General features: G+C 55.0%; 8 protein-coding genes across 8 annotated transcripts; 3 read left to right on the forward strand and 5 right to left on the reverse strand.

Annotated features, from left to right (window-relative positions):
- Positions 1 to 257: 257 nt before the first annotated feature.
- Positions 258 to 2044, forward strand: P174DRAFT_508655 (uncharacterized protein; the record flags this gene model as incomplete). Its single annotated transcript, XM_024831474.1, has 2 exons — positions 258 to 480; positions 558 to 2044. Exons 1-2 carry the CDS (start codon positions 459 to 461, stop codon positions 2042 to 2044), a joined length of 1509 nt encoding a protein of 502 aa, XP_024686969.1. The 5' UTR covers positions 258 to 458.
- A 95-nt stretch (positions 2045 to 2139) lies between these two features.
- On the reverse strand, positions 2140 to 3173 carry P174DRAFT_456104 (glycoside hydrolase family 43 protein; the record flags this gene model as incomplete). Its single annotated transcript, XM_024829397.1, has 4 exons — positions 2140 to 2455; positions 2516 to 2550; positions 2577 to 2875; positions 2912 to 3173. The coding sequence occupies 4 exons, from the start codon at positions 3171 to 3173 to the stop codon at positions 2140 to 2142; spliced, it is 912 nt and encodes a 303-aa protein (XP_024686970.1).
- A 181-nt stretch (positions 3174 to 3354) lies between these two features.
- Positions 3355 to 5668, reverse strand: P174DRAFT_508657 (D-3-phosphoglycerate dehydrogenase). Its single transcript, XM_024831475.1, has 4 exons — positions 5613 to 5668; positions 5195 to 5551; positions 4919 to 5134; positions 3355 to 4818 (listed from the first exon to the last, which is right to left on the reverse strand). The coding sequence occupies exons 2-4, from the start codon at positions 5445 to 5447 to the stop codon at positions 3563 to 3565; spliced, it is 1725 nt and encodes a 574-aa protein (XP_024686971.1). The 5' UTR covers positions 5448 to 5551; positions 5613 to 5668; the 3' UTR covers positions 3355 to 3562.
- Positions 5669 to 5984: 316 nt separating this feature from the next.
- P174DRAFT_14975 (uncharacterized protein) lies at positions 5985 to 6744 on the forward strand. Its single transcript, XM_024821159.1, has 2 exons — positions 5985 to 6283; positions 6328 to 6744. The coding sequence occupies exons 1-2, from the start codon at positions 6079 to 6081 to the stop codon at positions 6480 to 6482; spliced, it is 360 nt and encodes a 119-aa protein (XP_024686972.1). The 5' UTR covers positions 5985 to 6078; the 3' UTR covers positions 6483 to 6744.
- A 361-nt stretch (positions 6745 to 7105) lies between these two features.
- P174DRAFT_416118 (Zn(II)2Cys6 transcription factor domain-containing protein) lies at positions 7106 to 8615 on the forward strand (the record flags this gene model as incomplete). The annotated part of the gene is made up of 4 exons (XM_024824468.1): positions 7106 to 7162; positions 7212 to 7734; positions 7805 to 8310; positions 8376 to 8615. 4 exons carry the CDS (start codon positions 7106 to 7108, stop codon positions 8613 to 8615), a joined length of 1326 nt encoding a protein of 441 aa, XP_024686973.1.
- Positions 8616 to 8671: 56 nt separating this feature from the next.
- P174DRAFT_399145 (hydroxyacid-oxoacid transhydrogenase) lies at positions 8672 to 10242 on the reverse strand (the record flags this gene model as incomplete). The annotated part of the gene is made up of 2 exons (XM_024823860.1): positions 8672 to 9781; positions 9839 to 10242. 2 exons carry the CDS (start codon positions 10240 to 10242, stop codon positions 8716 to 8718), a joined length of 1470 nt encoding a protein of 489 aa, XP_024686974.1. The 3' UTR covers positions 8672 to 8715.
- Positions 10243 to 10691: 449 nt separating this feature from the next.
- Positions 10692 to 11370, reverse strand: P174DRAFT_436788 (Bys1 family protein; the record flags this gene model as incomplete). The annotated part of the gene is made up of 2 exons (XM_024826123.1): positions 10692 to 11173; positions 11230 to 11370. Coding segments are annotated over 2 exons (435 nt in total), but the record flags the coding sequence as incomplete, so codon positions are not given.
- Positions 11371 to 11670: 300 nt separating this feature from the next.
- Positions 11671 to 13393, reverse strand: P174DRAFT_436789 (arylsulfotransferase family protein). The gene is made up of 3 exons (XM_024826124.1): positions 12787 to 13393; positions 12496 to 12748; positions 11671 to 12428 (listed from the first exon to the last, which is right to left on the reverse strand). Exons 1-3 carry the CDS (start codon positions 13308 to 13310, stop codon positions 11745 to 11747), a joined length of 1461 nt encoding a protein of 486 aa, XP_024686976.1. The 5' UTR covers positions 13311 to 13393; the 3' UTR covers positions 11671 to 11744.
- Positions 13394 to 13630: the final 237 nt, after the last annotated feature.

A 13630-nucleotide genomic window follows, 5' to 3' on the forward strand; every position in this document is an offset into this window, starting at 1 on the left:
TTGAGTTGTGCCTATTTCAATGATAGATATGATACACGAATGGACGATGGTGAGACGGCAGTATAGACAACCAGCCTATCATCGTTCAGTTAATGCTTCTGGATAGTAGGAGATCTGCAGACAAGAGCGAGATAGAGTTGTAAATATATAGCTGCCTATTTGACGACTTGGAACGTTCGGTAAGCCATTGACAACTGCGTATGTATCTACAAGCTATTGGGAGGCAGGAAAAGAAGATGGACAGCGCTATTTTTAGGTGCGGATCCAGTGGCGCAATAGCGGGCAATACCCCAGAGAAGCAAGCCTCAGGCTTATCACCAGGCACCTCCGAAACGACACTTCCACTTCCTCTTTGGTATATTTCAACGCGTGGCCATTAATCAATGGCTGGATTGTCCCAACCACTGCACACCGGCGGTTCTCATTGAATGTTCACGCAGTAGCGATATCCATGCACAATGCTTGACGAGAACCTTCCAAGTACGTCATTCACTCACTCACCAAAGATGGCTTGAAGACTTGACTGCTGACTGACTGACTGCTGACGACAACGACAGCCTTCTATCTCAGACCGAATAACCAACAAAAACACCTGTGGACTATTTATCTCTGCCAGTACGGCGACGACCCCGAGCCCGCCTACACCCTCCGCTACCCCGATCCCGCCTCCCCCTCCTCCAAGAACCGCTATGCCGTCGCGCTCTGTGATCCTTTCGTGCCAGACGTCGTCTATGGTGAGATTCTAATCATCCCGGAATGGACACAACCCAGTCTATCCGCTGAGGCGATCCGCCTGAACGGCGGGGTCACACCTCCTCCAGAACCCATTCTCCCCTCGCAGTTCATCGTCCGGTTGTACAACCCCGACCAGCAGGTGACGATCCGCTACAAGCACAAGACGTGGAATACGCCCGCAACGTGGGAATTCGAGATGCCGCAGCACACTTTCCGGCAGCCGTCGACCTCAACGCTCGACCGCACGCAGACCGACCCGGCCCTGGCGGACACGACCCCGAAACTCCGGTTCAGCTGGCGCAAGGATAGCAAGTTGTCCAAGGATCTAACGTGTCTGCTGTCTGGGAAGACATCGACGTTGGCCGAGGGAAAAGCGAAGAGCAAGGAGCCGGATATCACGCTGTCGATCTTCAAGGCGCTACGCGAGCTGACGCTATACGAGCCGAACCTGTACCGGGTTGAGATGGAGGATTTCAAGGGGCTGGAGATTGTGCTCTTGCTGGGAGCGGTGACCATCCGCGATGTCTACTTTACCCCGATGAAGGATGCCTTTCGGATTGTAAGGGATGAGGTGGGAAGGAAGCCGGTGGCTGGTCCGACGGGCAGTACTGTCAATGTCAGTGCCAGCACAATAGTACAGAATGGTACTGGCTTGCAGAATCAGAAGCCTACGGCGGCAGTGTCGAATACAAAAACCAACGGCAAACAGCCTGCACCCTCGCGTCCAGCAGAGACTCAAGTTGCGCGACCAAGCGCAACGCCAGCCCCAGCCCCAGCTCCAACGCAGCAACAGAAGAAGAAGCAAGAACTGTCACGCAAGGAGGAGGAAAAACGGACCAAGAAAAGGCTGGAAGAAGAGGAGAAGGCTCGCCGCAAGCGCCAGGCCGAGATTGATAAGGAGACCCGCCGACTGCAGAAGATCTACGGCCGCGAGGAGCAGCAGGTGCGCGCCAGCAGTGTGAACCTTGCGCGTCCTCCTGCGCAGTCGCCGCGTCCTCAACCGCCTCCTCGGCAGCAACAGCAGCAACCGCGTCCCCCTCCGCGGCCGGATCCGCGATACTACTACCATCAGCAGGCACCGTCCATGTTGCATCTAATGCCGGGCCCAGTTGCGACTCCGCGGCCGCATGCGCCTGGCTCTGCGCCCCCGCCTCGACCGCACTCGACGATACATTCCCTGCAGCCGCCGAGGCCACAGGGTCAGGCACAGGGACAGGGGCAGCTGCAGCCGAAAAAGAGTAGTTTCTTTGGGTTTCGACGGTTGTCGGACGATTCAAAGTTGCATAAAAAGCGCAGCTCGATGTTTTGATATGATACCCATGCATTACTGGAGTTTGGCGTTGAAGGGTAGCTATACGATAGCACTATTGATTATTCATACTCAATGAAGCTCAAGGATGTACGCTAGACAGCCTTTGGCTGATTCAATGCCCTTGCATCTACTCCCTCGGTCGTAATCACCACAGGCAGGATATTCCCGTCAGCATCAAACTCCATCCGATCAATACAGACCACGCGGTGATCGCGCTCGGTGTCATTCACCGGCCGCCGATGGTAGACGATATAGTACTCCTTTCCATCTGGTGTAATCACACTATTATGGCCCGTCCCGGTGCCGACCGTCGCATTCCCAGAGAGGATCTTGACAGGCTCTGTGGTAAACGGACCCGTAGGCGACTCCCCGGTAACATAACTCACCCCGTAGGAGTCATCTCCCCATCTGCCACCACCATCAGCTTGCTATGCTTCCATCCAAGGAAGAAAATGAAATGCAACTTACCCTCCCACACTAAACATAAAATAATACACCCCTCCCTCTTCATCATCCACGGCCCCTCAACATACCCTTTGGGGGTTATTTCCAAATACTCCCCCTTCAAACTCACCATATCACTCTCCAACTCCACCACCACCGCATGGCTCCACCCCCCGAAATACAACCACACACGCTCATCATCATCAATAAACACCTGCGCGTCGATCGGCTCCGCCCCAAACACCGTGGTCGGGACTAGCGGTTTTCCCAGAACATCCGCATAGGGACCCTCAGGCCGTCCCGTTGTTGATTTCGCAACCCCGATCCCTGCCCCGTCGCCGGCGGAGAAGTACATGAAGTAATCATACTCATGCCCATGCTCCCCTTGCCCTGCAGCACTACTGCTACTACTACTACTACTGTCATTGGGTTTGGGCGAAGCAGGCCGACGAATCACACTCGGCGCCCACGCAGCCCGATTCGTGGACCAGGGGATCCCCCCGAAGTCCAAAATGCGGGGGTGTTTGGTCCAGGTGAGGAGGTCGGGGGAGAAAAAGGCGTCGAAGAAGGTTTGGGTTTCGTAGGCGGCGGAGTAGGTTGGGAAGATCCAATAGTTGGAGTCGAAGATGCGGGCTTCCGGGTCGGCGTACCAGCCTGGGATTATGGGGTTTCCTGATTTCATGTTGTTGTTGTTGTTGTTGTTGATGGGGGGTCGAGGGGGTTTGGAGGGTTGACGCTGTTGCGGAGGTGAGTGTTGTTGATAGTAGGGTAAGGATTAGCGGTGTTTTCATTTTGATGGTATGATTATTATATTTATGATGATGATGTGATTATTTTGATGCAACTGATGTGAAATGGATTGAGGGAATGCCATTGTTTATCTATCTACGGAGTACCTCTGGTATGTATGTATGGACTAGACTGCGGATGTGATATGCATAATGCGGGGACTGTGATCGACACGGACAGGTCACAAGTCATCTGCAAGCAGCAGAAATAGATTAACCGTACTGATCACAGGACAATCTTGCCATTCAGGATAGCCCTGTCAAAGAGAAATGACACTAGCACTCAAGACTCCTCCCCCTTGACCAGCCCATCGGCCACTCGCTGGTCCACCACCTTGTCAATCCCCAGGATCATCAACGCCTCGTGCTTAGAACCTCCATCGTCCGTCTCCCCAGATGCGAATGCAAACTTCCTTGAAACCGGAGCCACCGTCATAAAATTGATGTTGACCCCCTCCTGCCCTAAGAGACTCCCCACCGCCCCAATCTTCCCCGGAGAATCGTAGTTCTCGCAGATGAGCAGCGTTCCCTCTGGGACAAACGAGGTCTCAAACCGGCCCAGCCGATTAATCAACGGCTGGTCGCCGCTGCACGTTCCGGAGATGATGCGCTGGTCTTGCGGGTTTGGTCCAGACTGAGAGGTAGCTTCCGGCGCAGGCGCACGGGACGAAGCGCGCGAAGGCGGCCTCGCTACAAGCGTCACAAGAGACGAGTACGAATGATCCGCCGGATCGCGCGAGTGCTGCTCGTTGACGAAGATGCCGCGTTCGCGCGCGACCAGCTCCGCATTGACGATGTTGATGTTGATGCCCTCGGAGCTGCTGATCGGGGCCAGGAGGCCCTTGATCAGCGCGGCGAACAGCGGCCGCGTGTTGCTGATGCCTGCCACCTCGCCGTGGTAGATGAGGTCAAAGGTGTTGCGCGTCATGGACCCGCCCACGCTCGAGGCGTAGTGCTGCGTGTACAGACTGCCCATCTTTTCGACGAGCCGGACAAATGGCTGCAGCTTGCGGTATTCGTCGGGCAGGATGAGAGGCGCGTTGACTGCGCTGCGTGGGAGGGAGCCGTTTAGGATCTGGAGGACCTGCTCGCAGACGTCGATGGATACGTTTTCCTGTGCTTCCACTGTGGAGGCGCCTAGGTGCGGAGTGACGACCGCGCGGGGATGGGCGATCAGTCGAGCGGCAGTCGAGTCGGGCTCGGGAGGTTCGGACGTGAAGACGTCGATGGCGGCTGCGGCCAGGTGGCCTGACTCCAGGGCCACGAGCAGAGCGGCTTCGTCGATGGTGCCGCCGCGGGCGACGTTGAGGATGCGGGAACCGGGCTTCATCTGCGCGAGCTCGGCCGTCGAGATCATCCCCTTGGTCGACGCGATCAGTGGCGTGTGGATGGTGAGAAAGTCCGCCGTGGTCAGCAGTTCCGACAGCGACGAGACCAGCGTGACAGACGCCGACGCCGCGACGGCAGGGGACGCATACGGATCGAGCGCATTGACGTTCATTCCTAGCCCTTTGGCAAGTCGTGCAACCGTCAAGCCGACTGTTCAGTCAGCCCATAAACTCGACCCATTCGTAGTAAACAAGTACAAGTAGTTGTGATGATGTGTTCAAGGCTCGTCCCTCAGATGGCAGAAGCTCACCTTTTCCCAACCCGATGATTGACAAGGCCTTGCCCTTCACCTCGACTCCGACAAACTTGCTCCGTTCCCATTTGCCGCTCTTCAGACTGCTGCAGGCCTCGGGGATGTTGCGCGCCATGGCCATCAGGAGGGCAATGGTGTGTTCTGCGGCAGCCCCGATGTTGCCTGACGGCGAGTTGACGACGACGATGCCGAGCTTGGTGGCTTCCTCGACATCTGTGCCGTGACTTGTCAGTGTGCCATGAATCATGTCTGGGGGGCTAGGGGCTAACTCACCCACATTGTCCACTCCTACTCCCGCTCTGGCAACTACCTTGAGTTGTTTGGCTGCTCGAAGGAGATTGGCCGTGACTTTGGTTTCGGACCGGACGACCAGAGCTTCATATTCGGGAATGATTTGGAGAAGTTCATCCGCATCGAGATCCTTTCGCTCGTCTACCTCGAGCGACGCACGCAGGAGAGCCAATCCATCTGGCGAGAGCTTTTCCGGCACGAGGACTTTGGGAGGGGGCTGCTTGGCCGAAGGCATGATCGTGGCCGGTTGACTGGAAGGATTGTAATGAAGAAAACCAGTGGGTAGAACTTGGAAGCTTCATATATAACCACGTCAATGAGACCGTGAATCAATTGACTCTGTCAAGGAATGCATTAGCCAGAGTGATGCATTGACAGCCATTGGGTTAGGGAACGCCACCAGTATACTGAACCCAATAACGAGAGGCACACCCCGAGACAATAGCAACATAAATGATTGCAGCTCATGTGTGTACCTCTTCCCCGTACCAATCATCGACAGACTGGTTAATCTGCCTAAGGTGAGTACATTGTGAGACTGCGGGGTTGCGGGACGGTGTCTCTGTGATTCGTGGATGTTATGGCTATCATCTTTGAGAATAGGTAGATTTTCTTTCTTTGCTTTTTATCTGGTGTCATCTGATGTTTGTTATTGTCGAGTTTGCCGCTGAATATCATGTCTCTTGGAGACTTGATGAGATGAGATGAGAAGAGAATGAGATCGATGTACCTGATGTACGGAGTACTTCAGTACTTGTATACCGAGTGGACGCGTGTCATTATCCTTTCGACAAAGCTCTCCATTTCCTAACTTGGTATCTCTTTTTGAGTTTGACCAAGAGAATGACCGACCAAATCATTTCCTGATGCGGCTCACTAGACAGAATGAAAGGATGAAGATATGTGGGGTACGGGCCATATCATCAATTCATCATAGTGTTGCTATTCTAGTCAATATGGCCAAGTGCAGACTGTTAATATTAGAGGGTAAGCACTCTCCCCATCATCCTCCACAAATAGGGCCATCCATACGAAGGAGGGCTTTTCAGGATACTGACGAACACGAGTCAAGTGGGTCACATCGTATCATTCAATTCTGTAACTGACTCCTCTAGCTCTTTTGGCGATTGTTTCACGAGTGGATATCCAAAAAAGGCAAAGCACAGATCAGCAGAGCATCGATGCAGGCTCGTATATCCCGTCTAACGAGAGCCGCGCCGAGAAACGCGCCAATCATGGTGCATCCACTACGAGGATGATGCTATTTTAATCACTAGCCGACACTGTTGACTTCGGATTCCTCAAGCTACCGTTTGAGAGTTTGACTTGACCTCATCTTGATTCTCTGACACCGTGTCACGGCCCCATGCTTGCCGGGCAGCTATTCGTTCGTGATGGATAATTATACCAGCGTCGCCAAAAGACCATGGCAGCAACGAGTCAGCTAGCTGCTCAGCTTCAGCATATTCGACGGAGTATACTAGACGAGTCTACTCAAGACGACGTCAAAAATCGTGGGGGCCATGGGCCATAGCATGGCACTCTCGTGGCCCTTGCAGGATCATCATAGCTCAACAGCCGGTCGAGATGCAGATCCAAAAAAAGGTTAACGGTCTGTCCTCAGACTGGCGATTGCCAGTCTGGATGTTCGTCATTCGACGTGGTGCTCATACTTAGTTCGGCCGATTGGGTCCTTTTGCATCCTGTTTAGGCTGTTGGGATGATAGAAAAGGTCCTCGTCTCTATGAGATTGAATTCATCAAACTCACACACACACTCCTTCAACACACTGCTTCAACTCGTTCCTTTCTTTGTTGTCTTGCAAGCGTTTCCTGTTTGAGTCGGTAGATTCTTGTCAACGTTTGTCCACGCTGGCCGTGACTGTAAGATACGATGGTCGGAGTCCCCCATAGCACAGGCTGCTCGCTGTGCCGCGAAAGACGGATCAAGGTCGGTGTCCCTCTCCTCCTACTCTATCGTCAAACGACTGACAAAACAGTGCGACGAGGCCGTCCCCCAATGCTCGCAATGCCGGAAATACGGCCGCCCGTGTCCAGGCTACCGCCGCACCTTTCGCTTCCAAGATGAAGGACCAGCCCTCCAACGACGGCATCAGTCGCGGTCCCAGTCTCGCAGACGTCCAGAGACAACCACAGATGCGGCAGCAGCGGCAGCAGCCGCCGTTCGCAACAACGCGATCGCAATGATGCGCCAAACGCGCTCAGAGGACCCCTCCTCCGCCGCCCAAACCCAAACCTGCCTCCACCAAATGCAGCTTCAAATGCAAATGCAACTCCAACAACCACACCTCTTTGCCTCTTTCCTCCACTCCGCCTTTCCCACGCTCTACACCTCCAACCTCTTCCGCGCGCACAACCGCCCCGACTTCCTCGCGCACGTCGCCTCCTCCTACGCCTCCGGTGCAGCCCCTACCTCGCCGCCACCCTCGCCTGTCTCACATCCATCTACACCGCGCAGTTCTCCCCCGATCCAGCGCAGTACACCCGGCGCAGCCGCCAGCTGTACGCGCACGCACTCACACACGTTGTTGCGGCATTGCACTCCCCGCCGCACTCTCCGCCCCGCTTTTAGCTACCATCATGATGCTCGCGGTGTACGAGATGTACGCGCGGACCTCGCCGGACGCGTTCGTCGTGCACGTTGATGGTGTAAGGAGGATTATGCTCGCGAGGGGGCCGGGTCTGCACTTCACCGACGACAACGACGACCAACAACAACAACACACTCCCACCAGCGCCACCAGCGAACAACCACCAGCTACCGCCGGTGCTAGTGCGGAAGGACCCGGCTTCGCGCGCGGCTGCTACATCGCCTTCCGCGGCTTCCTCGTCGCAACCGCCATCTACGAGGGGCGCGCGTGTTTCCTAGACGAGGACGAATGGCTGCGGTTTGCGGGGAGGATCCGCGCCGAGGATGTGCGCAAGGCGGGGCGCGATGCGCGCGTGGTGGATGTTTGTGAGCGGATTTGGATGGAGGTTGTGCGGTGTCCGAGGTATTTTGCGGAGGCATTGCCGGAGGGAGAGAACCACCCGGTGGAGGGTGAGGGCGAGGAGGTGGACGAGGGGTTGGTCGCCAGGGTGCGGGCGACGAAGGGCCGACTGGTTCGGTTGGTCCAGGAGTTGAGGGGGGTAATTGGGTCCAGTGGTCGAGGGGATACTGGCCCCGGGCTCCTCCTGCAGGGGCGGAGGATATGGTGGCTGCGTTGCAGAGCCTGCTGGTTTGGCTTCGGGTTGGTCGGCGACGACAAGGAGGGTTCCGCGTGGTGTCTGACTTCCAGCGCGGTGTGTCGAGTGCGTCGAGCGAGGCTTTGCCTGTCACCTGGCTGGACCGGGTGGCGTCTTCGATGGGGGTGATTGGGTTGAGGATTATCTGGGGAGGATAGCAATATAGAAGTATTCATGTATATATAGTTTCACTGCATATCATGGGAGTACGGTTGGCGTTTCAATAGAATGTTCACATTGTTTATATACGAGTAAACACTAAAATTCCATCGACTGCTCGAGTAAACCCCTCAACTCCTCCCTCTCTCTTTCCAACTCGCCACTGAGATTCGGCGCCAGCATCAACACGCGCTTCTGCGGGATCGTCCCCTCAACCAACGACTCAAGATCCGAATGCTTGAAACCCAGATCCCTCAGTCCACGCGGCTGGTCGCCCAGCTCGGCCAAAAACTTGGCCAGCGCCTCGCCGAGGACCTCGCCTGCACTCTCGCGCTTGACATTCGAGATATCCACGCCAAACGCCTCCGCGGCAGCCAGATGCCGGTCGGGATTCGACGCTGCCGTGAAACGGAAGACAGCGGGCGCGGTGACGGCCACGGACACACCATGAGGAATAATCGGGTGGTCGACGTCATACCCCGCATGTTTATACCCCGGGTTCTGGCTGGAGATGGGGTAGCTCATGCCATGGCATAAATGGACGCCGGCATTCCCGAACCCGACGCCGGCCAGGGTGGCGGCCAGGAGCATCTGGGACTGGGCCTCAAAGTCGTCGGGGTCGCGGACGGCGCGGGGGAGGTACTTGACGGTGCTGCGCAGGGCCTGCAGGGAGAAAATGTCGGAAATAGGGTTGGCGCCCTGGTAGGCCGGGCGGTTGATGGGGTTGGTGGGGCGCGGGGTGCGCTCGTTGTAGGGGATGGCGGTCCAGGACTCGAGCGAGTGGCAGAGGACGTCAAGGCCCGACGAAGCGTGGACGGCCGAGGGCATGGTGCGGGTGTTGAGGGGGTCGCAGATGCCCAGTGTGGGTTTGAGATTGCGGTGGGCGATGCCGGTTTTGGCCTTTTTCGACACGAGATCGAAGATGGCGGTTCCTGTTGTCTCCGAACCGGTGCCGGCAGTGGTTGGGACGGCGACCAGGGGCCGCAGGGCCTTTGTGACGGGGAGTCCTTTGCCCAGGGGGGCGTTGACAAAGTCGAGAAAGTCGGCCTCGGGGAAGACGGTGTAGAGATTCATCAGCTTGGCCGTGTCAATGACCGAGCCGCCGCCGACAGCCAGAAAAGCATCGGGGTTATACGGCTTTGCAAACGCGATGGCATCTTTCACTCTGCTGGAGTTAGCCGTTCGTTCCTGACTCTCGAGAAATGAAAAGTCTGGCACTTACGAGCTATCTTTTGGCTCGACCCGCACCTTGTCATAAACGGTGAACTCAATGCCCTCTTTTGTGAGTCCCTCGACCGCTTGTTTCATGGCATCCAGCTTGGCCACGTTCTGGTCGGTCACGATACACACGCGCTTGGCCTTCATATTGGCGAAATCCATGCCGACTTCCCTCGTCGCGCCAGGGCCAAACCGGATACTCGAGGCGGCCATTTCAAAGGCGTACTCTTTCTGGCGCGAGGGATCCACGGGGGTGGCCAGACGGCGGACATGGTTGGATTGCAGGTGATGGTGGTGATGATTGGGGTTGGAGTGGCAGGGACAGGAGGGAGGATGGGTGTATTGCACTGTGCGGAGGAGATTGAGGGCTCTATTGGCGGCAGAGGGCGCAACACGTATTGAAGCCATTGTAGCAATACAGAGAGTAGTTGTCTCGATGAATTAATTGTTGTGAAAGAAGGGAGGGAGATGGCAAAGTGCGGGGAAATATTCATGGGGATCTCCAATTATTTATTCAGCGGTCAGCCTCGGCCTTCTGGCCGAATATCCAACGTCCATAAAAGAGTAAGAAGATATCTCGGCCAAACGAGCGAATAGATAGCTTTCTTGATTATTCTTCGGGTCAAATACAGTCTGTAGACGATGTTACTGTACAACGACATGTGTACTTCAGCATTATGTACCAGGAATGTATGCTCTACTAGAGAGGTACTCCAACTGTCTGTACTGAGATAAATGCCGAGGTTAATGTGGAGACTGGGGACGGACTATATACTCCAACAGTCCCAGACAGAGTACACAACTACACCTTTTCACACATTCAATAGCATCCAGGTAACATAGAAAATAAGAAAACGCATTGAATTACTACTGCAAAGCAAGAAAGCAAATAGGACATAGCATTACCATATCCCCCTCATCCACTCCACCTCCCCACAACCAGCATATCCTACCACCACCCTCTCCTTTCACACACGTCACCTCCATATCTCATCTCCCATCTCCATAAGTATCCTCCAAGGATAGATCTAACAAACCGTCAGAACTAAATCCCCTCCGCACCCGCAACCCTAACCATACTTCCCCCAGGAGACACCCCCTCCTCCCACTCAATCTTTTTCTTGTCCTCATCGTCCTCCTCCCCAGCCAGCCCCCGATACTCAACCCGAACAGGACTCCCCGAAAACGGATCCCCAAAAACATCCGACAGATCATACCAAACCTGCTCTCCCATAAGATTATACGCAAACACCATCTGCGGCGCTGCGGCATACAGCCCATCCGCCACGCGCGTGATCTTCAGCGCGATGCCGCCGCTTGCCGGGTCCCGGCGATAGGCCTCCGCGTAGGTGGTGTTTGGGGAATGGTGAACTCGGGGGAGATGGTTGAGCCGACGGACCAGAGGTAGATTGGGGACTGGCAGGTGTTGTGGATGAGGGCGTGGCCGAGGGTTTGGTTCGTTGGTCTGATTTTTATTTTCATACTAGCTGGGTTGATGGTTGGTTTGGTGAGGATGGGTTGAGGGGGAGAGTTAGGGCTAAGGCCAGGGGGAGAGGCAGAGAGCGAGGCTGAAGAGGTTGAGATGCATTTTTCGGTTTGAGTTTCTGGTCCGGTTCTGTTCTTGTTCTTGTTGTTGTTGTTGTTGTGTTTGTGATTAGCTTAGGCTGAGATAGGTGAATGTTCGGGGGGTTTATATATCTAGAGGTTTTAGCCAAGTGATATTCATGTTTAACTCTGTGGTACAATGTAGGCTGTGTATGTGGTGCATCCGTAGTGCAACGATGTACCCGAGTTCTTGTACGGTCAGGAAAAAGCGTTGAGTAACAAATCTATAGTCCACGCTATGCTGTCTATGAATAGTATGTGAAATGTGATGTATATGTACAGTGACAGATGCAGACATTGGCGTGCTAAAAACTGACAATAGGCGACAAGCCCAAAGGAATATCTCCCCGACGAGCAACCACCTGGAGATACTTTGTCTTCAACCCCCGAACCGTACCAGACGTCTCAAAGCCAGTGCGCTTAAAAATAGTAACAATGGAGGGATTGACGGAATCCGGTGCGTCTGCCGCCATGACAGCCCAATTGTCATACTCAGTTGCCCCGTTCCAGCTCATAAACACCTGCGCAGAATCATCCGACACCCGCCGGACCACGACCGCCGGCGCCCAAAACGGCGTCGCCTTCCAGGCACACTTATACCCCCGGTACGAGGCCACCTCGTTGTCGGTGCCAAACTGCGCCGTGAGGACCTGCTTGTTGTTGGCGTCAAACTCTTTGATCTTGGCAATCGACCCATAGCCCAGCACGACGTGCCCCGACGGGCTCAGCTGTTGGTAGTTGCCTTGACTAACGCTGTGGATGACGTCCTTGCTGTCGCTCAGCGTGTGAAGTGTCTTCGCCGTGCGGTTTACAAGATCCACTGCATAACTCAAACCCGTCGACGCCGCAACAGTCTCAGTAGGGGTGTTGGCGTTGTTGAACAGACTCAGGATCATGCCGGTTTCTGTCTTGTTGTAGATGCGCATGTCGTGCTGCCAGGAGAAGACCCCGGCCTGGTCTAGTTTAAAGTCACCCTTGCCCAGTTCGCCCTATCATCGGTCAGGTCAGTATCTAAAAAAGAAAAAGGGGGCGGGGGGGCAGGGGGCCAGGGAGTACACTAAATTGCCACATGACAGTCCCATTAGCATGGACATAATACCCAGACCAGTAGTGACGCAGAGAAACGAGATACCCCTCGTCAAACAGTTCCACCGAGTTGATATGATACGCATCCCACGGCTGCTCACGCGTTCCATGATCGACGTCAATCCCCTGCTTCGAGTCGGTCAAAGCAATCTGGTCAACATGCTCCAAGGCACTCCACGAATGCACAATCTCATTGGTAGCAATATCAATCTCAAAAAACAAACTGTCCAGCATGTAATCCTCCGGCGTCCCCCGATCGACGTCAGCGACTGCTGGGTGACATTGTAGGCCGTGACCAGCAACGTATTGCGGTCCGAGATGTGACTCTCGTGCAGGTCAATGAACGAGTCCGGGACGCTGTTGTCCGGCGTCACAAAGGCTCCCTGCAGGGTCACCGTGTAGATCTCCCGGTAGCTGTTGTCGAGAATGTGGACGGTGCCGTATCCAAAGCCTAGGTCGGTCATGTTGCCGGCCCAGAAAGTAATGACGTCCTGGTTGAACAGCCGCTGCACCCGGAAATTGGCCGTCACCTCGTCCGGGCCCTGGTAGACCAGGTTGCCGTCCTCGTCGTAGATCAACGCCGCCGTCCCTTCCGGCTTGTTGCCACGGGGGCCAACAAAGAGGTAGCCCGGGTCGGTGGTGCCGCTCTTGGTGACTTGGATCTGCGGAGGTTGGTATGGTGCGGTCTGCAGGGTCATGTACGGCCAGGTATCTACTGCCACACAGAGTGACAGTAGGCCCAGGGCCCACCCGGCTGTGAGCCTGAGTAACCCTCGGCCTGGCATTTCAACGGCAAATATATAGAGAGAAGGAATGTATGGTATACAAAGAGTGACAAAGGTTGGACAGAACAAACGAAAAAAAAAAAAAAAAGCAAACAGGGAGTGACAGTAAAGCAAGTAGATATAGCAGTGGAACGACAGAGGTGAGAATCGCGAGATCTACAGGGGCGACGAACAGAAAATTAACAAGAGATCAGATCGTCGACCTGCACGGGAATCATGATCTCCACTGGAGCCAGTTGATGGATCCTAGTCGATGGAGATTGGCAGGCCAAGCGGAATCGCCAGGTTTTGATAGCCCTGACGCGCAAGCAGATGCAGCG

The sequence above is a fragment of the Aspergillus novofumigatus genome (assembly GCF_002847465.1).
Source record: "Aspergillus novofumigatus IBT 16806 chromosome Unknown P174scaffold_1, whole genome shotgun sequence".
Classification (NCBI taxonomy): Eukaryota; Fungi; Ascomycota; class Eurotiomycetes; order Eurotiales; family Aspergillaceae; genus Aspergillus; species Aspergillus novofumigatus.